Raw genomic sequence first — 22,675 nt, forward strand, 5'->3', positions numbered from 1 at the left:
TAAGAATATAAAGTCAAAAAAAAAAAGAAGATATGTGATCTCTAAATATTTTTTTATGCGTTTTTATGATTTTTACGGTTTTTTAAGGTTTTTTTTTTGTTTTCCATATAACATTCCATATATATATATATATATATATATATATATATATATATATATATATATATATATATATATATATATATATATATATATATATATCGTGTTCTCAACCTTTTAGGTGTTCTCATTTGATCTACTCATATATATATATATATATATATATATATATATATATATATAATAAATGCTTCTTTATCTTTTCTTGCCCCATGTGTTGTCCACTTATGGATTGTGGGATGTTAGCCCCTGTAATCTGTGTTGTTGAGATTATGGTGGTTGTTGTTACTCTGATATTTCCCATATGGCTTTCAGGAATGTTTTATACAGAGCTAGGTTGTTTTGGCTATGTACGCCTTCGTTAAGTTGTTGTGAGGAGTCTTCGGAAAACAACATGACTGAAAATTAGATTGGTTGCACCCACATGACATTGGTTAGCGATGGGACTAATAACCATCCAAGATTTTTTAGCTTTTTTTTTTCTTATTGTGATGAATTTAATTAAAGTTGGATTCGGGTATGGAAAGATGCTTCGTGGTCTGTGGCTTTTAAAATGAATGCATATGAACTTTATGTTATAGGAGCGTTGCAATTGCAACCACAACCGACTACTAATGGTGATTTGTTGCTCAATACTTATTTTCAACGGCTCTATATTTTTAATCCCAAGACGGGGTGCCATCAAGAGTAGTCGACTTCAATGCTGCTTCAACTTTACGTCAGTGTGTCAAAACCCTTCATTTGTTAGTCATGAGGGAAACTATTTGTGAAACGGAAGAACTATGAAGAAAACATAAAATTACATTTTGATTTTCGACACATTTTAATTACGATTTTGGTCACATTGATATAAAAGAGATTATTATTTTTTTTTTTTAAAATAAAGAAACAAATATGTAATTTCCCACTTATTTCCCAATAAAATTAGATCTTATTGAGGCTAAAGTTGTTGATGATCATGATCCAAAGGTAACAAAATTTTGTTGCCTTTTGTTTATAATAATGTTTTTTCACCATCTTTATCTTTATTCCAAGGTTGTAAAGATGAAAATTTTATAAAACATAAAAAATATATTTCATAAACTAGTACACCATTTTTTTAAAATTAAATAATTTACAACATTAAAAATACATTTCCAAAACATCATTTAAAAATAACTAATTCAAAAGAGGTTTCTTGGGTGAACTTACCTGGTAAGTTCCTCAGCTAAATGAGATGTTTGGTTTAAAATCAAAGAGTGGAAAGTGTAACATGCAATACGATATTTTAAATTCATTGTGGCTTTCAGGATTGTTATACCTAGAGCAGAAGTCGTGGCAGAACTTGGCTATCTGCATGTTCGACATTGGCTCGTGGTGGATTTAAAATGTTCGAGCTAGGCTCGGGCTCGACTTGTCTGTGAGACCTGCCTAAGAGCTCGGCTTAGCTAATAGTCAAATATCAAGCTCATTTGTGTTTTTAAGCTTGATAAAAAGTTTGTTTATCATTATTTGATATTTAATATTTAATTATTAGTTATAAATTAATACATAAAATTAAAATTAAAACTTATATTACATAAGTATGCATTGGCTTGTTTAGGCTCGCGAGCCTAATCGAGTTCGAAAGATGAAACTTGGGCTCGAGCTCGTTTAATAAATGAGGCTTAAAACTAAGCTCGAACTCGTTTAATTCGACTCGAGTTGAGCTTTTAACGAGTTAATCCCAAATAGCTCATTAGTAGCAAATGTCATATACGGGTGAAAATGTGAATTTCCATCAAGGAAAACAATCACATAAAATAAAATAAGTATTCTCACAAATACCGGTTTTTTGTTCTAGACTCTGTTTTAGGATCGGACTAGTCCACTTACAAAACTTTATTACTTTCTTAGGCTTGTGTTTTTATGATCGGTTTAAGATGATTTCATGAACATTTGTAGTTTGGGTTAATGAAATAGAAAGGTAACGTAGTTTAGGGTCAGTACACATTAAGGTAACAATATTTTTTTCATATACATTTGTCAATTGAACTTGTTTAACATGTACTTATTAAGGTGATATAACCGATGATCATAGTTTTTTTTTTCTGATTTGGTATATTACGTGGCATTATGTTGTATTACGTGGCATTAAATGAAATTACTTAGCATTTTTGACACATTATATGAATGGTAATTGGAATTAGGGCTCATAAACAAAAAAAACCCACCACTTTCATTCCTTCGTTCAGTCGTTCCCCTTTCTCTTCATTCTCAATGTCGAACCTTTGCAATTGAAATCAATTTATGTTTCTTCGTCTGTAATGACGAAGGGATCATCCCTCATCATGGATGTCCACTATAATGGTGTATTTTCCCCCAACCCCCTTGTATATTTCGACCCAAACATTGCATTTGTACAAGATGTCGACTTCAACGCTATGGTATTTTTAGATTTCATTACACTCACACCCACAAACTTAATAACCGGTCCATACGGTGTGTCTTCCTTGGATATCCAGCCAATTACCGAGGCTACCGCTGCCTTGACCCCGATACCAGGAAAATCCATCTTTCTCACCATGTCACCTTCGATGAATCCGTTTTTCCCATCTCCACTCTCTCCAAAACTCCTTCCCATGATTACCAATTCCTTCGCCAAGACACAAATCTTTCATCCACATACAAACATTTCTCCACCCATCCACCCCTATTTCCCCAACACCAACCCACCAAAACACTACTTTTCCTTCTCCATCGCCCCCACCTCCATCAACCTCAACCAATAACCACGATCATAACCCGCAAACACCACCAATTCTGCCTCACCCAATGACAACTAGATCTCGTGTTGGAATCACCAAACCAATTCAACGTCTTAACCTTCACACCACTACTCTTTCTCCCATCCCGAAAAACCCTCAACTTGCCCTTCTCGACCCTCACTGGAATAAGGCCATGAACGACGAGTACAAGGACCTGTGCAATAGTAACACATGGGAACTCGTTCCCAGACCTAACGGTGCTCATATTATTAGATGCTTATGGCTCTTTCATCATAAAATCAATGCTGATGGATCTCTCTAAAGATACAAAGTTCGACTTGTGGTAAATGGGAAATCTCAACAGGTTGGCCTAGACTGTGATGGCACTTTCAGCCCTGTCGTTAAACCCACTACAATTCGCACAATCATTTCTCTTGCAGTATCTCGCTCATGGCCGATGCACCAACTCGATGTCAAAAACGATTTTCTACACGACAATCTTGCCAAAACCGTTTATATGCACCAACCTCCGGGCTTTGTGGATCACACCCGCCCTGACTTTGTTTGCAGGTTACGAAAGTCTTTATATAGGCTCATCAAGCCCCACGGGCTTGGTACCACTTCTTTGCCACATACATCACATCTCATGGTTTTAAAAGTGTTGCCACATATACTTCTCTATTTGTTTATCAGAAAGGGCAAGACACAACATACTTACTTCTATATGTCGATGATATTATACTTACGACATCTTTTGATTATTTTCTACGCAAGGTCACCGACACTCTTTCTCGCGAATTTTTCGTGACCGATTTGGGAACACTTCATCATTTTCTTGGCATTCAAGTTACACGTACCAATCAAGGTATGTTCCTTTTGTAATCTCAGTATGTTAACGTCATTCTTGATAGAGAAAAAAAAATGACAGAATGCAACCCTTTCGGCACACCGGTGGACACTTCTTCCAAACTTAGTGCTAACTGTGTTCAAACGTTCACTGATGGTACTCTTTATCGAAGCCTAGCAGGTGCTCTACAACACCTTACCTTTACGAGGTCGGATATTGCCTATTCCGTTCAACAAGTTTTCCTTTTTAAGCATGCTCCCCGAGAACCTCATTTTAATTTCCTCAAACGAATACTTTGCTATCTAAAAGGAACCGCATACCAAGGGCTTCACATTCACGCATCCTCAAACCTTCGCATCACCGCAAACTCGGACGCTGACTGTGGAGGGTCCCCCGATTCTCTTCGTTCAACATCTGGATATTGTGTGTTTCTTGGAGAAAACCTTGTCTCTTGGTCATCTAAACGGCAGCCAACGGTATCCCGCTTTAGTGCAGAAGCAGAATACAGATGTGTTGCAAATGCCACTACCAAAACAAGCTGGCTCCGCAACCTATTACTTGAACTTCACGTGCCGGTAACAAAAGCAATGATCGTATATTGTGACAACATCTCCGCTGTTTACCTCTCTAACAACCCTGTCCAACATCAACGAACAAAACATGTCGAGATTGACATTCATTTTGTACGAGAACTAATTCAAATTGGAAGAGTTTGTGTCATTCATGTACCGACCGATCATCAATATGCGGAGATCTTTACCAAAGGGTTGCCACGTCACCTCTTCAATCGTTTCAATACCAGTTTGAGCATCTGTCCTCCTCCTGCTCCAATTGCCGGGGAGTATTAGATGTATTATTTTCCCCTGTAATTTCTCTTAATTGATATTGTATTTTAGGTAGTTTGTTAGCTATTGTACCTATTTATGTATCATATCTCTTTCAATGAAAGATCGATTGATTCTACGGAATCCTTTAATCTGCATCTTCGACATTGGCTTTGGCTTTGGCAATGCACGCATTTGTTATGATGTTGAGGTTACAACTTAGATGTTAGAATTAAATTTCATCTTAATTATTGTCGTATTCAATAACTTATAAATACTCCTTATAAAATGTATTCAATGTTTTGATAAGTTTCTTAGGAACTTAGGATGGTATGGTCTAAGTTTCACATAAATTAACGCAATATATCAATATATGTATAAGGTCGGCCCATTGTTCATTTTGGTAGTCCAAAGGCGTAGAACAAAAAACAAGCTGATGGAGAAATATATGGAACAGAAAAACAGTATAATCTGATAATCACGAATTCATGATTAAAATTCCTTCTTTCTTCACTGAATCACGCCTATCAAAGTATCAATCGATCGATCGGATTTTGGCAAGATTTTCGCTCTCCTCTCCTCTCTATCCCAGTTCTCACTTCTCACTTCTCACTTCTCACTTCTCACCAAGGCCGGAACGTAATCGCTATTTCTTTTTCTGGGTTGCTCTAATTCAAATTTTTATCAAATTTACTGTTTTCAGTTTCTTAATTCTCCTACTCGAGGTAACTTCTGTTTTTGCTTTAATTGAATGATAGATAAGTTTCATGTTTGGGAAACTCTGTCTTTTGATTAAATAACATAAATCATGTTTTATTTTTCATGCGTAATTCTGATTTATGCTTTTAATTCTTAGGCTGAAACTTGAATTTCTAATGGATTGGTGAAAAACAAAGCCAGAACCTTTGATTTGGTTTTATATTAGTTTTGACTTTAGTAATTTGTTAATTTGGATTGCATGAGAAATCGACCTAGCTAGATGATGTAATTGAGAACATAACTCTTTTACTATTGAACTTTTGTGTAAATATATTACTTCTGTTGGAGTTACTCATGCTCATTAGTTTCGCAGTCAATTTTAGTTGATGAACATCTTGTACATCCATTTACATAACCATGAATATTCACAAGAATTATAAAGTTATGCAAACAGAGAAGAATTTTGATTGCAACTGATTTTTATCTTGTTGGAAAAATGCAGATGTCGGAATATCTATGCGAAGATTTGATCGTTGAAATATTTACAAGACTAGCACCGAAATCCCTCCTCCGATTTAGATCACTCTCTAAATCGTTATATACTTGTATTTCTACCCTTGGTTTTATACGCATGCACACTCTTAGATCCCAAAAAAAAATCCACTTCATTCATCTAATTAGCGATGACAAAAATGAAAAACAACAAGAATTCTTTTACACATCACATGGAGAGGAGGAGGAATTGGCATTGTATTTGTGTCCCAAACGTGGATACATTGATATAACAACAGAAGTCCCGTTCCCTTCTGGCGCACCTATTGGTTCATGTAATGGAACTTTCTGTTTGTGGACTAAAAAAGGTTTGATTCTATGGAACCCTTCAATCAGGCGCAAACTAATCGTGCCTGAATTTCCTCAGAGATCTGAACCCTTTACGTTGCGAGGGATTGGGTTTGGATTCGATCCAATCAGTGATGACTACAAAGTTGTCCAGACATCAAATGTCAAAGGCAACAATTCATTTGTTTATGCTGTGAAGAGTGGCACATGGTGTGAGATTGCTTCCCCTAAACATCAAAATCAGATTCAGAGTATCCGTTACGATTCCTTTTTTTTCAATGGAGTGTTGCATTGGGTGACATATATTAATCAAAGAGAAAAGAAAACCGGATGCATTAGTTGTATACTAACATTCAATTTGAGCACTCATGTTTTTGATATGATTCCAGTGCCTATGTCCGTTCGGATTTGGGTGACATCGGGACTAACAACCATGCAAGGTTCTTTAGCTTTGATTTCTTGTAATGATGAAATTAGTGAAAGTTGGATTCGGGTATGGAGAGATGCTTCGTGGTCTGTGGTTTTTAAATTGAAAACAGATCAACTTTTTATTTTAGGTGTTTTGGAATTGCATCCGCAAGCTTTGTTGCTCAATACTTTCTCTCATGGGCTCCATGTTTATAATCTCAAGACGGGGGTGTCATCAAGAGTAGGCGACTTCAATGCTGCTTCAAGTTTACGTAACTTTTATCAGTGTGTTGAAACCCTTCATTTGTTAGACATGGGGGAGACTATTGCTGAAACGGAACTACATAACTACTATGAAAGAAAAAAAAATAACAACATTACATTTTGAATTTTGACGCATTTTAATTACCATTTTGGTATTTGTCATTGGTACAAAAGTTTTTTTTTTTTAGTGAATAAATTAACATATATGTAATTTCCTGCCTGTTTGCCAATAAAAGTGATATTATTGAGGGTAAAATTGTTGATGATTGATGATCACATCAAGCAGAATATACTTGTAAAATCCAGCCAATCAGGCACATTTTTCTCTATGTGAGTGCATTTAGAACTTCATATATGATCTGGCATTTCGTCTGAGCACCTAGGAGGCCTATGTGCTATGAGCGCATCTAAACCACTCAGCATATCATCAAAATTCAGAACCTGGAAACAAGCAAACTTGGCACGCAACTATGAATAGACTAAAATAAACCCTCAACTTCTTAAAGCATCACGTTTTACATGAGCTCGGCTCGGGCTCAACTTGTTTGTGAGACCTGCCTAAATGCGCCTGAGCTCGGCCTAGCTGACAGTTAAATATCAAGCTCATTTGTGTTTTTAAGCTTGATAAAAAGTTTGTTTATAATTATTTGATATTTACTATTTAATTATTAGTTATAAATTAATATATAAAATTAAAATTAAAACATATATAGTGTTTAAGTTTTGGACACGGTGGAATTCTACCCGATACCGGTGTTAAACGAGGCTTTTGGTCGTACCCGATTGAGTTACCGTAACCCGACACAGTAATTTCTAGAAATATTCCGATCACTAAAGTTGGGTGTTAAAATGATTTCTAAATGTATTAAGACACCCATTAAGTCATTTTAAATGTGTACTAGATAATGACTTAATTAAACGGAAGATCGGAAATCGAAATCGGAAATCGAAATCGGAACGACGATCGGTTGCGCGAATTGTATTATGAAAGAGTTACATTAAAATGATGCGGAAATTTTCGGGTTATTACACCTAACAAGAAATCAGAAGATGGTGCCAACACATATGCAACAAACGAAGAAGTTGATGTGAAACTAATGTATCCCGTCCATGATCCAAACCAAAATTGGAAGAAGATGGTTCCTATACTAGGTATGAAGTTTTTTGACCCCGATGAACTTAAATGTTTATTGGGTAATTATGTTGTTAGACATGGATATAGTTTATGGTATGAAAAAAGTGATAAGAACAGGTTGTTAGCTAAATGTAGCAAAGGTACAACACATAAATGTCCATTTAGACTCTAGGCCACTTGGATGAAGGACAAACATTCTTTTCAAATTAAGTCACTGAAAGATGATCACAATTGCTCCAAGGCATTCAAACTTGGAGCAATTGAGAATTATAGGTGGATTGGGAAGCATTTTGTTAATGAAATATTAAAAAGACCAAAAATGAGCTTAAGAAAAATGAAAGCTAAAATTTCCAAAATATTTAATATTAATGTTAGTTTAAGGCAGTGTAGAAATGCAAGAAGGTTTTCATTGATTAAGATTAAAGGTACTTTGGTTGAGCATTATGGAAGGTTGTAGCATTATGGTGAGGAGATTATGAGGTCTAACCTAGGGTTTATGGTAAGAATACATTCTTAATTCAATTAAGACATAATTAAGCAATTAAGCATAAAACACATAATTTTCAGATAATACATTCTTATTATTTCAAAATGGGTTACAAAGGTTAACCTGACTATTACATTGCTAATAATGACAAGCCCAGAAACACATGCGTTACAATAACCTTGTTCCCACGCAACGATATGAGAACCAAGTCTACCAGGTAACGCTGGTTGTACAACCTCAAAACTCAATCTTTGAAAACCTCCAATGCTCGTACTAATCGGTCGTCTGCAATCTCGACCTCTAGAGGGCAAGCCAACATGCCCGAAGACTGATAAAACCTCTTGCTAAGAGCAAGAGAAACAAACGATTGGGTAGCCCCCGAATCAAATAATCTCATCCTAATCTCATCCTAGGCTTACCCTAGGGTAATCTCCGACCTACTCTCAAACACCAGCTGCATAAAAAGTTCTTGCCATCTTTCCCTAATTAGCTTGCCAATACAATTACATATTACCTACACCAGAAGACCCTAACCATAATTCCTCTCAGTGTTTTTTGCTCATCTTTGGTGGTTTTGGTGCCCTTTGAAGGAATTAGAATGAGCTTTTGGTGCAAGGATCAAGCTAGCAACATCTTCTCATCTTTTATTTCACCTTTTGGACGATTTGTAATGATTCAAGCTTCCACTTTTTTGGTTTATTCTCTTAGATTTAAGTTATTTACTCCATTTTGGTTCATGGTTTTGATTTGAATCAATGGATGGAATAAATTTGGCAACTTTATTAACCTCCTGAGCACTTAGAGCATCATATCTTCTCTTAGATTTAAGTTGGGTTGGGCCCATTGTTATGCACGTTAGGTGGGCACATTTGCATGTTCGGTTGGGCCCATTGTTATACATGTTGGGTTGGGCCCATTTGCATGTTGGGTTGGGTCCTTTTTTATGTTGGGTTGGGACTATTTGTATGTTATGTTTGGCCCATTTATATATGGGGTTGGGCCTGTTATGATGGTTTGGGCCCAATGAGCGGGCTGGAACCATTGATGTGTATGGCATGTGGTATTTTGGGCAACTCACTAAGCTTTGTCCTTATAGTTTGTGGCTTAAACATTTTTAGGTACTTCTAGTTCTAGAGGGAAGGGCCCGACTTGACTGCACCTCATCCCCAGATAGATTTTTTCCGTACTAATTATTAATATTTTACTCTGATGTTTGAAAAATACAATTTACTTTGATTGGTTTTGGAACAAATGTTTGTATGGATTTAATGATTTTAAAATGAAAATTTTACAAATATTTTCGGAAAGTTACAAACTCATGTACTGTTGATATATGGTCCACTAGCATGGCCTAGACTACTCCAGCGTGCCAGTCTGGCCTGGCGCGCTCCTGCCAGCCCTGCCTGGCGTTCACTTGCCAGCCTTGCTGGGGACTCCATTGCCAACCTTGTTGGGGACTCTCCCGCCGGCCCAGCCTGGCATTCCCTTGCCAGCCTTACTGGGGACTCTCCCGCTGGCCCAACCTGGCACTCCCTTGTCAACCTCTCCTGGTGCGCGCCCGTCAGCCTTGCCTAAGGCGTGCCCACCAGCCTCACCCGGTGCCTCCGGGCTGCCTTGCCCGACTCCTTGCTAGCTGGGCCTGAATTGGGCTGGCCCAAGGCCTGACCCAATTCCCCTTGACCTAGTTATCCCCTATAAATAGAATAGTGACTCCTCCATGAAGGTGGACATTTCCCTTGGACTCTTCCCCCATGGTTCAGCCACTACACTATACTTCGGTCGGGTGGCTCAGCTGCCACCCGCCGCCATCAGCCACCATACATCACCACCAGCACCAAGATGGTTCTCTTCAGCTATTGAGAACCATCTCAGATATACTAGATAATCTAACTTAATCGTTAGAGTCCGCTCCCAGGACACAGTCCATAGGATGGCTCTAACGCATCTCTCTGATTGTGATATCCAGATCTTCAATGCAGCAGAAGACCAACAAAATCGTCGGAGGTCGTTGTCGCATCATTTGGCGCCATCCCGGATTCGAGCAAGTAGCAGAAGCCTCAGTTGGCCTCCAGCTCGATTTTGCCCAGATTTGTTCAGATCTGATGTGTTTTCATCTAAGATTTGTTCAGATCTGTTCATTTTTATCCATCATTTGTTCAGATCCGTTTGGATCTTGCCAAGATCTTTTCAGATCTGTTTAACTATTGTTTAGATCTCTTGATATGTTCACTTTTTTCGTTCAGATCTTTAGATCTGTTGAGGTTTTTGCTCAGATCGTTAGATCTACTTCGTTTTTGCTCAGATATCTAGATATGCCTTGTTTTAGTTTATTTGAGCAATTCTCAAGTTAAATGATCTTATCAGATCCATCTTTTGGTTTATATTTTGATAGATTATTCAGAAAATTGGGGAGAAAAGAGGTTTTTATGAGTTTTTTTCCCTATCTTTGTTCACATTTTCGAGTTTTATTCGGCAAGTGGAAGAACAAACAGTATTTTGCAAGTCTTGCCTCTTTTGCTTGCTCATTTTCAAGAAAATTGGTTTTTGTTTCTTGATTTCTCATGTACAATTTCATTCAAGTTGTTTATTTGGTGCTTCCTTTAGAAGCTAAGAGATGGAAAACAAAAGATGTTCAGATCTGTTAAGCAAGCTGAAGATTAAGAAGGTTTAGTGAGGAAAAAACTTTGTTAGATCCATTTCGTGTTTAGTTTAGATCTATGGATCTACATGATTCTCTTCACTCAAATACTCCATAAATCTGCAAAAACTTTCTTATATTTGTTTTTGTTTATATTTTGGGGGTTTGTTTCAGAAGAAAGGAAGTTTTATGAGTTCTTACTCATATTTTTCAGTTCAGTTCATAAAATCAGGAGATAAAATCGAGTTTTTACACCACTTTTTGTTCCTATTTTTGGTGCTTTTTCTTTAGAAGTTTAGAGAAAAGACACGAAATTTTTTCCAGATATGTTCTTGCTCACATCTTGAGAAGATAAGAAAGCTTATGGGAAGAAAACCCTATCAACTTCGTTTTTGTTTTGGTGTCTTTCCAGCAAGTTTGATCAGAAAAGAAATTTTGTTGTTTATTTAGTGTTTTCTTCAAAGCTTAGAGAAGGAAAACGAATATTTTTTCTAGATCTACTCTTTGCTCATATCTTGATGGCTTGTTGAGCAAGCTGAAAAGAAAAAGAAGTTTTATGAGCAACATCCCACCTCTGATCCGTTTTTTCACTTTTAATGCGGGATTTGTCCACCAAGTGGGGAGAAAAGAAGTTTTTAAAAGTTTTATTTCATGTTCAGTTTACATATTATCAAAAATCGTTTTTAGCTATGATTAAGGCTGTAAATGAACCGAACGTATACGAACGGGGGCTTGTTCATGTTTGTCAATTAAGTAAGCCAAACAATTGAATGAACACGAACGGATAAACGAACGAGTTTTCTTGTTCATGTTCGTTCGTTTAACAAATTACATTGTTCATGTTCGTTCGTTTATGTTTGTGAACGCATAAATCGTTGTGTAGTTGTATTTCTAGCCCCGGTACAATTTTTTTGTTAGTTCCTTAGGTCCATCTTTTTATGACTGGTTTAAGGTGATTTCATGAGCATTTTTAGTTTTTGACTCTTTTGGCCATATGTAATTTATATGTACGTACGTGGTGAAGGCCAACGCTAGGTCCTTTCTTCAATATCTTCCCAAAAAGATTGGTATTTTGAAAGCCACAAGACCATAGTTTCGTAAACCTCATTAATAACATTGTTGAAAAACGTTCCCTTCTTGCTTTTGGGAGCAAGTTCCTACATAGCCAATTGTTACAGAAGCTGTCGCTGACGACAATAAATTTACGTGAACAAACACGACAATAAATTTATGTAAACAAACATGAATACATGATTGATTCTTCAGTTTGTATTAAATAATTTTAGTTTTGCTTTCTTGGATTTCTTAATGTTCATCATTTGCTCGGTTCATATGATTTCTGGGCTCGATACATTTAAGGTTGGTCTGTTGATTTCAAAGACCCAGTGTGAAATTAAAATTAACCTCTAAATATTTTTATATAATAAAAATCATTAATACTACGATAAGTCGATAATTGTTATAAAATTAATCAAAACAAGATTTGTCTCTATTCCATCACTGATCTGTCGCCAATACTAATGTACATAAAAGAATTTTGGCCCCTAAACGACATTGGCCATGTACAACCGCACACATACACATGCCTACGGCCGAAGCCGGATACATGTCTATGGGAGGGGATTCAAAATATTCTTGTAATTTTGAAGCAAAGGTATTATGGTCATTTTATAATTAAAATGTTTGTAAATAACAAAAAATGATTAAAAGGTATTTTGTTTTCTTTCTAAAAAGCGTTTGGGCAAATATGATATTTTGGAAGCTTATGAAGGATATAAATAATATTTATAATTAGACAGGACAAATATAATATCTTAATGTTTATTTAGAGCATATACAAAAGTCTTCATAAAATTTTGTTGCCTTTATATTCTGTCTTTTCAACATCTTTATCTTTAGTCTGTAGTTGTCGTACGAACTCCTTCGCCGCAAAGATTTCCAAAGTATAATGGACATTATTGTCAACATGGGAGTGCCTACGCACACCTTCACGATGATGTTGAGTTTCATTTGTACAACTACTTCATGTTTAGGCGGTGTTGTAGAGGAGTCGTCAGAAAACATCATTACCGGAAAAGATAAATTAAAACTATGATGTTATCAGTTTTATCTTAATTGTTGTTGTATTCAATAATTTATGAATGCTCCGTATGAAAATTATTCAACGTTTTGATATATTTGTTATTAGGAACTTTGGATGGTGTGGTCGAACACTCTAACTTCACCTAATGCGATATATGTATAACGGTCGGCCTACTGTTCATTTTTGCGGTCCAAGTAGGGATTAGAAATGAGTTATACAACCTTGAGACTAGATAAAGCTCGGGCTAGGCATAGTTAATAATCATCCAAAATCCTCTTCTTCATCATCGTCCATTGTTCATCTTATCCCTCTTCTCCAATGAGTGGTTTTTTAATAATAATTCAAAATTGTCTACTTCAAGATCCTCATTTTTTGCCTTATAGTTTCTTATTGATTGCAAACATGACAAACTAAATTAATTCGAATTGCATCACTGCATAAAACGGGGTCGACTAAAAATCAATTTTTTATTTTTTTCAGCGAATTTAGGAAAAAAAACCTACAATTTTTAAGAATATAAAGTCAAAAAAAAAAAGAAGATATGTGATCTCTAAATATTTTTTTATGCGTTTTTATGATTTTTACGGTTTTTTAAGGTTTTTTTTTTTTGTTTTCCATATAACATTCCATATATATATATATATATATATATATATATATATATATATATATATATATATATATATATATATATATCGTGTTCTCAACCTTTTAGGTGTTCTCATTTGATCTACTCATATATATATATATATATATATATATATATATATATATATATAAAATAAATGCTTCTTTATCTTTTCTTGCCCCATGTGTTGTCCACTTATGGATTGTGGGATGTTAGCCCCTGTAATCTGTGTTGTTGAGATTATGGTGGTTGTTGTTACTCTGATATTTCCCATATGGCTTTCAGGAATGTTTTATACAGAGCTAGGTTGTTTTGGCTATGTACGCCTTCGTTAAGTTGTTGTGAGGAGTCTTCGGAAAACAACATGACTGAAAATTAGATTGGTTGCACCCACATGACATTGGTTAGCGATGGGACTAATAACCATCCAAGATTTTTTAGCTTTTTTTTCTTATTGTGATGAATTTAATTAAAGTTGGATTCGGGTATGGAAAGATGCTTCGTGGTCTGTGGCTTTTAAAATGAATGCATATGAACTTTATGTTATAGGAGCGTTGCAATTGCAACCACAACCGACTACTAATGGTGATTTGTTGCTCAATACTTATTTTCAACGGCTCTATATTTTTAATCCCAAGACGGGGTGCCATCAAGAGTAGTCGACTTCAATGCTGCTTCAACTTTACGAAGTGTGTCAAAACCCTTCATTTGTTAGTCATGAGGGAAACTATTTGTGAAACGGAAGAACTATGAAGAAAACATAAAATTACATTTTGATTTTCAACACATTTTAATTACGATTTTGGTCACATTGATATAAAAGAGATTATTATATTTTTTTTTAAAATAAAGAAACAAATATGTAATTTCCCACTTATTTCCCAATAAAATTAGATCTTATTGAGGCTAAAGTTGTTGATGATCATGATCCAAAGGTAACAAAATTTTGTTGCCTTTTGTTTATAATAATGTTTTTTCACCATCTTTATCTTTATTCCAAGGTTGTAAAGATGAAAATTTTATAAAACATAAAAAATATATTTCATAAACTAGTACACCATTTTTTTAAAATTAAATAATTTACAACATTAAAAATACATTTCCAAAACATCATTTAAAAATAACTAATTCAAAAGAGTGGAAAGTGTAACATGCAATACGATATTTTAAATTCATTGTGGCTTTCAGGATTGTTATACCTAGAGCAGAAGTCGTGGCAGAACATGGCTATCTGCATGTTCGACATTGGCTCGTGGTGGATTTAAAATGTTCGAGCTAGGCTCAGGCTCGACTTGTCTGTGAGACCTGCCTAAGAGCTCGGCTTAGCTAATAGTCAAATATCAAGCTCATTTGTGTTTTTAAGCTTGATAAAAAGTTTGTTTATCATTATTTGATATTTAATATTTAATTATTAGTTATAAATTAATACATAAAATTAAAATTAAAACTTATATTACATAAGTATGCATTGGCTTGTTTAGGCTCGCGAGCCTAATCGAGTTCGAAAGATGAAACTTGGGCTCGAGCTCGTTTAATAAATGAGGCTTAAAACTAAGCTCGAACTCGTTTAATTCGACTCGAGTTGAGCTTTTAACGAGTTAATCCCAAATAGCTCATTAGTAGCAAATGTCATATACGGGTGAAAATGTGAATTTCCATCAAGGAAAACAATCACATAAAATAAAATAAGTATTCTCACAAATACCGGTTTTTTGTTCTAGACTCTGTTTTAGGATCGGACTAGTCCACTTACAAAACTTTATTACTTTCTTAGGCTTGTGTTTTTATGATCGGTTTAAGATGATTTCATGAACATTTGTAGTTTGGGTTAATGAAATAGAAAGGTAACGTAGTTTAGGGTCAGTACACATTAAGGTAACAATATTTTTTTCATATACATTTGTCAATTGAACTTGTTTAACATGTACTTATTAAGGTGATATAACCGATGATCATAGTTTTTTTTTCTGATTTGGTATATTACGTGGCATTATGTTGTATTACGTGGCATTAAATGAAATTACTTAGCATTTTTGACACATTATATGAATGGTAATTGGAATTAGGGCTCATAAACAAAAAAAACCCACCACTTTCATTCCTTCGTTCAGTCGTTCCCCTTTCTCTTCATTCTCAATGTCGAACCTTTGCAATTGAAATCAATTTATGTTTCTTCGTCTGTAATGACGAAGGGATCATCCCTCATCATGGATGTCCACTATAATGGTGTATTTTCCCCCAACCCCCTTGTATATTTCGACCCAAACATTGCATTTGTACAAGATGTCGACTTCAACGCTATGGTATTTTTAGATTTCATTACACTCACACCCACAAACTTAATAACCGGTCCATACGGTGTGTCTTCCTTGGATATCCAGCCAATTACCGAGGCTACCGCTGCCTTGACCCCGATACCAGGAAAATCCATCTTTCTCACCATGTCACCTTCGATGAATCCGTTTTTCCCATCTCCACTCTCTCCAAAACTCCTTCCCATGATTACCAATTCCTTCGCCAAGACACAAATCTTTCATCCACATACAAACATTTCTCCACCCATCCACCCCTATTTCCCCAACACCAACCCACCAAAACACTACTTTTCCTTCTCCATCGCCCCCACCTCCATCAACCTCAACCAATAACCACGATCATAACCCGCAAACACCACCAATTCTGCCTCACCCAATGACAACTAGATCTCGTGTTGGAATCACCAAACCAATTCAACGTCTTAACCTTCACACCACTACTCTTTCTCCCATCCCGAAAAACCCTCAACTTGCCCTTCTCGACCCTCACTGGAATAAGGCCATGAACGACGAGTACAAGGACCTGTGCAATAGTAACACATGGGAACTCGTTCCCAGACCTAACGGTGCTCATATTATTAGATGCTTATGGCTCTTTCATCATAAAATCAATGCTGATGGATCTCTCTAAAGATACAAAGTTCGACTTGTGGTAAATGGGAAATCTCAACAGGTTGGCCTAGACTGTGATGGCACTTTCAGCCCTGTCGTTAAACCCACTACAATTCGCACAATCATTTCTCTTGCAGTATCTCGCTCATGGCCGATGCACCAACTCGATGTCAAAAACGATTTTCTACACGACAATCTTGCCAAAACCGTTTATATGCACCAACCTCCGGGCTTTGTGGATCACACCCGCCCTGACTTTGTTTGCAAGTTACGAAAGTCTTTATATAGGCTCATCAAGCCCCACGGGCTTGGTACCACTTCTTTGCCACATACATCACATCTCATGGTTTTAAAAGTGTTGCCACATATACTTCTCTATTTGTTTATCAGAAAGGGCAAGACACAACATACTTACTTCTATATGTCGATGATATTATACTTACGACATCTTTTGATTATTTTCTACGCAAGGTCACCGACACTCTTTCTCGCGAATTTTTCGTGACCGATTTGGGAACACTTCATCATTTTCTTGGCATTCAAGTTACACGTACCAATCAAGGTATGTTCCTTTTGTAATCTCAGTATGTTAACGTCATTCTTGATAGAGAAAAAAAAATGACAGAATGCAACCCTTTCGGCACACCGGTGGACACTTCTTCCAAACTTAGTGCTAACTGTGTTCAAACGTTCACTGATGGTACTCTTTATCGAAGCCTAGCAGGTGCTCTACAACACCTTACCTTTACGAGGTCGGATATTGCCTATTCCGTTCAACAAGTTTTCCTTTTTAAGCATGCTCCCCGAGAACCTCATTTTAATTTCCTCAAACGAATACTTTGCTATCTAAAAGGAACCGCATACCAAGGGCTTCACATTCACGCATCCTCAAACCTTCGCATCACCGCAAACTCGGACGCTGACTGTGGAGGGTCCCCCGATTCTCTTCGTTCAACATCTGGATATTGTGTGTTTCTTGGAGAAAACCTTGTCTCTTGGTCATCTAAACGGCAGCCAACGGTATCCCGCTTTAGTGCAGAAGCAGAATACAGATGTGTTGCAAATGCCACTACCAAAACAAGCTGGCTCCGCAACCTATTACTTGAACTTCACGTGCCGGTAACAAAAGCAATGATCGTATATTGTGACAACATCTCCGCTGTTTACCTCTCTAACAACCCTGTCCAACATCAACGAACAAAACATGTCGAGATTGACATTCATTTTGTACGAGAACTAATTCAAATTGGAAGAGTTTGTGTCATTCATGTACCGACCGATCATCAATATGCGGAGATCTTTACCAAAGGGTTGCCACGTCACCTCTTCAATCGTTTCAATACCAGTTTGAGCATCTGTCCTCCTCCTGCTCCAATTGCCGGGGAGTATTAGATGTATTATTTTCCCCTGTAATTTCTCTTAATTGATATTGTATTTTAGGTAGTTTGTTAGCTATTGTACCTATTTATGTATCATATCTCTTTCAATGAAAGATCGATTGATTCTACGGAATCCTTTAATCTGCATCTTCGACATTGGCTTTGGCTTTGGCAATGCACGCATTTGTTATGATGTTGAGGTTACAACTTAGATGTTAGAATTAAATTTCATCTTAATTATTGTCGTATTCAATAACTTATAAATACTCCTTATAAAATGTATTCAATGTTTTGATAAGTTTGTTAGGAACTTAGGATGGTATGGTCTAAGTTTCACATAAATTAACGCAATATATCAATATATGTATAAGGTCGGCCCATTGTTCATTTTGGTAGTCCAAAGGCGTAGAACAAAAAACAAGCTGATGGAGAAATATATGGAACAGAAAAACAGTATAATCTGATAATCACGAATTCATGATTAAAATTCCTTCTTTCTTCACTGAATCACGCCTATCAAAGTATCAATCGATCGATCGGATTTTGGCAAGATTTTCGCTCTCCTCTCCTCTCTATCCCAGTTCTCACTTCTCACTTCTCACTTCTCACTTCTCACCAAGGCCGGAACGTAATCGCTATTTCTTTTTCTGGGTTGCTCTAATTCAAATTTTTATCAAATTTACTGTTTTCAGTTTCTTAATTCTCCTACTCGAGGTAACTTCTGTTTTTGCTTTAATTGAATGATAGATAAGTTTCATGTTTGGGAAACTCTGTCTTTTGATTAAATAACATAAATCATGTTTTATTTTTCATGCGTAATTCTGATTTATGCTTTTAATTCTTAGGCTGAAACTTGAATTTCTAATGGATTGGTGAAAAACAAAGCCAGAACCTTTGATTTGGTTTTATATTAGTTTTGACTTTAGTAATTTGTTAATTTGGATTGCATGAGAAATCGACCTAGCTAGATGATGTAATTGAGAACATAACTCTTTTACTATTGAACTTTTGTGTAAATATATTACTTCTGTTGGAGTTACTCATGCTCATTAGTTTCGCAGTCAATTTTAGTTGATGAACATCTTGTACATCCATTTACATAACCATGAATATTCACAAGAATTATAAAGTTATGCAAACAGAGAAGAATTTTGATTGCAACTGATTTTTATCTTGTTGGAAAAATGCAGATGTCGGAATATCTATGCGAAGATTTGATCGTTGAAATATTTACAAGACTAGCACCGAAATCCCTCCTCCGATTTAGATCACTCTCTAAATCGTTATATACTTGTATTTCTACCCTTGGTTTTATACGCATGCACACTCTTAGATCCCAAAAAAAAATCCACTTCATTCATCTAATTAGCGATGACAAAAATGAAAAACAACAAGAATTCTTTTACACATCACATGGAGAGGAGGAGGAATTGGCATTGTATTTGTGTCCCAAACGTGGATACATTGATATAACAACAGAAGTCCCGTTCCCTTCTGGCGCACCTATTGGTTCATGTAATGGAACTTTCTGTTTGTGGACTAAAAAAGGTTTGATTCTATGGAACCCTTCAATCAGGCGCAAACTAATCGTGCCTGAATTTCCTCAGAGATCTGAACCCTTTACGTTGCGAGGGATTGGGTTTGGATTCGATCCAATCAGTGATGACTACAAAGTTGTCCAGACATCAAATGTCAAAGGCAACAATTCATTTGTTTATGCTGTGAAGAGTGGCACATGGTGTGAGATTGCTTCCCCTAAACATCAAAATCAGATTCAGAGTATCCGTTACGATTCCTTTTTTTTCAATGGAGTGTTGCATTGGGTGACATATATTAATCAAAGAGAAAAGAAAACCGGATGCATTAGTTGTATACTAACATTCAATTTGAGCACTCATGTTTTTGATATGATTCCAGTGCCTATGTCCGTTCGGATTTGGGTGACATCGGGACTAACAACCATGCAAGGTTCTTTAGCTTTGATTTCTTGTAATGATGAAATTAGTGAAAGTTGGATTCGGGTATGGAGAGATGCTTCGTGGTCTGTGGTTTTTAAATTGAAAACAGATCAACTTTTTATTTTAGGTGTTTTGGAATTGCATCCGCAAGCTTTGTTGCTCAATACTTTCTCTCATGGGCTCCATGTTTATAATCTCAAGACGGGGGTGTCATCAAGAGTAGGCGACTTCAATGCTGCTTCAAGTTTACGTAACTTTTATCAGTGTGTTGAAACCCTTCATTTGTTAGACATGGGGGAGACTATTGCTGAAACGGAACTACATAACTACTATGAAAGAAAAAAAAATAACAACATTACATTTTGAATTTTGACGCATTTTAATTACCATTTTGGTATTTGTCATTGGTACAAAAGTTTTTTTTTTTTAGTGAATAAATTAACATATATGTAATTTCCTGCCTGTTTGCCAATAAAAGTGATATTATTGAGGGTAAAATTGTTGATGATTGATGATCACATCAAGCAGAATATACTTGTAAAATCCAGCCAATCAGGCACATTTTTCTCTATGTGAGTGCATTTAGAACTTCATATATGATCTGGCATTTCGTCTGAGCACCTAGGAGGCCTATGTGCTATGAGCGCATCTAAACCACTCAGCATATCATCAAAATTCAGAACCTGGAAACAAGCAAACTTGGCACGCAACTATGAATAGACTAAAATAAACCCTCAACTTCTTAAAGCATCACGTTTTACATGAGCTCGGCTCGGGCTCAACTTGTTTGTGAGACCTGCCTAAATGCGCCTGAGCTCGGCCTAGCTGACAGTTAAATATCAAGCTCATTTGTGTTTTTAAGCTTGATAAAAAGTTTGTTTATAATTATTTGATATTTACTATTTAATTATTAGTTATAAATTAATATATAAAATTAAAATTAAAACATATATAGTGTTTAAGTTTTGGACACGGTGGAATTCTACCCGATACCGGTGTTAAACGAGGCTTTTGGTCGTACCCGATTGAGTTACCGTAACCCGACACAGTAATTTCTAGAAATATTCCGATCACTAAAGTTGGGTGTTAAAATGATTTCTAAATGTATTAAGACACCCATTAAGTCATTTTAAATGTGTACTAGATAATGACTTAATTAAACGGAAGATCGAAAATCGAAATCGGAAATCGAAATCGGAACGACGATCGGTTGCGCGAATTGTATTATGAAAGAGTTACATTAAAATGATGCGGAAATTTTCGGGTTATTACACCTAACAAGAAATCAGAAGATGGTGCCAACACATATGCAACAAACGAAGAAGTTGATGTGAAACTAATGTATCCCGTCCATGATCCAAACCAAAATTGGAAGAAGATGGTTCCTATACTAGGTATGAAGTTTTTTGACCCCGATGAACTTAAATGTTTATTGGGTAATTATGTTGTTAGACATGGATATAGTTTATGGTATGAAAAAAGTGATAAGAACAGGTTGTTAGCTAAATGTAGCAAAGGTACAACACATAAATGTCCATTTAGACTCTAGGCCACTTGGATGAAGGACAAACATTCTTTTCAAATTAAGTCACTGAAAGATGATCACAATTGCTCCAAGGCATTCAAACTTGGAGCAATTGAGAATTATAGGTGGATTGGGAAGCATTTTGTTAATGAAATATTAAAAAGACCAAAAATGAGCTTAAGAAAAATGAAAGCTAAAATTTCCAAAATATTTAATATTAATGTTAGTTTAAGGCAGTGTAGAAATGCAAGAAGGTTTTCATTGATTAAGATTAAAGGTACTTTGGTTGAGCATTATGGAAGGTTGTAGCATTATGGTGAGGAGATTATGAGGTCTAACCTAGGGTTTATGGTAAGAATACATTCTTAATTCAATTAAGACATAATTAAGCAATTAAGCATAAAACACATAATTTTCAGATAATACATTCTTATTATTTCAAAATGGGTTACAAAGGTTAACCTGACTATTACATTGCTAATAATGACAAGCCCAGAAACACATGCGTTACAATAACCTTGTTCCCACGCAACGATATGAGAACCAAGTCTACCAGGTAACGCTGGTTGTACAACCTCAAAACTCAATCTTTGAAAACCTCCAATGCTCGTACTAATCGGTCGTCTGCAATCTCGACCTCTAGAGGGCAAGCCAACATGCCCGAAGACTGATAAAACCTCTTGCTAAGAGCAAGAGAAACAAACGATTGGGTAGCCCCCGAATCAAATAATCTCATCCTAATCTCATCCTAGGCTTACCCTAGGGTAATCTCCGACCTACTCTCAAACACCAGCTGCATAAAAAGTTCTTGCCATCTTTCCCTAATTAGCTTGCCAATACAATTACATATTACCTACACCAGAAGACCCTAACCATAATTCCTCTCAGTGTTTTTTGCTCATCTTTGGTGGTTTTGGTGCCCTTTGAAGGAATTAGAATGAGCTTTTGGTGCAAGGATCAAGCTAGCAACATCTTCTCATCTTTTATTTCACCTTTTGGACGATTTGTAATGATTCAAGCTTCCACTTTTTTGGTTTATTCTCTTAGATTTAAGTTATTTACTCCATTTTGGTTCATGGTTTTGATTTGAATCAATGGATGGAATAAATTTGGCAACTTTATTAACCTCCTGAGCACTTAGAGCATCATATCTTCTCTTAGATTTAAGTTGGGTTGGGCCCATTGTTATGCACGTTAGGTGGGCACAT

General features: G+C 36.0%; 2 protein-coding genes across 2 annotated transcripts; both read left to right on the forward strand.

The window, feature by feature from the left end:
• Positions 1–5,826: 5,826 nt before the first annotated feature.
• On the forward strand, positions 5,827–6,831 carry LOC145007441 (F-box/kelch-repeat protein At3g06240-like). Its single transcript, XM_078966378.1, has one exon. The coding sequence runs from the start codon at positions 5,827–5,829 to the stop codon at positions 6,829–6,831; it is 1,005 nt and encodes a 334-aa protein (XP_078822504.1).
• Positions 6,832–19,303: 12,472 nt separating this feature from the next.
• LOC145007442 (F-box/kelch-repeat protein At3g06240-like) lies at positions 19,304–20,308 on the forward strand. Its single transcript, XM_078966379.1, has one exon. It carries the CDS (start codon positions 19,304–19,306, stop codon positions 20,306–20,308), a length of 1,005 nt encoding a protein of 334 aa, XP_078822505.1.
• Positions 20,309–22,675: the final 2,367 nt, after the last annotated feature.

The sequence above is a fragment of the Lactuca saligna genome, chromosome 7, assembly GCF_052625555.1.
Source record: "Lactuca saligna cultivar CGN05327 chromosome 7, ASM5262555v1, whole genome shotgun sequence".
NCBI classification, from domain to species: Eukaryota; Viridiplantae; Streptophyta; class Magnoliopsida; order Asterales; family Asteraceae; genus Lactuca; species Lactuca saligna.

Bases quoted from the DNA above. Each gene is read 5' to 3' on its own strand.
- LOC145007442 (XM_078966379.1), top strand. From the start codon at position 19,304: ATGCACACTCTTAGATCCCAAAAAAAAATCCACTTCATTCATCTAATT.
- LOC145007441 (XM_078966378.1), top strand. From the start codon at position 5,827: ATGCACACTCTTAGATCCCAAAAAAAAATCCACTTCATTCATCTAATT.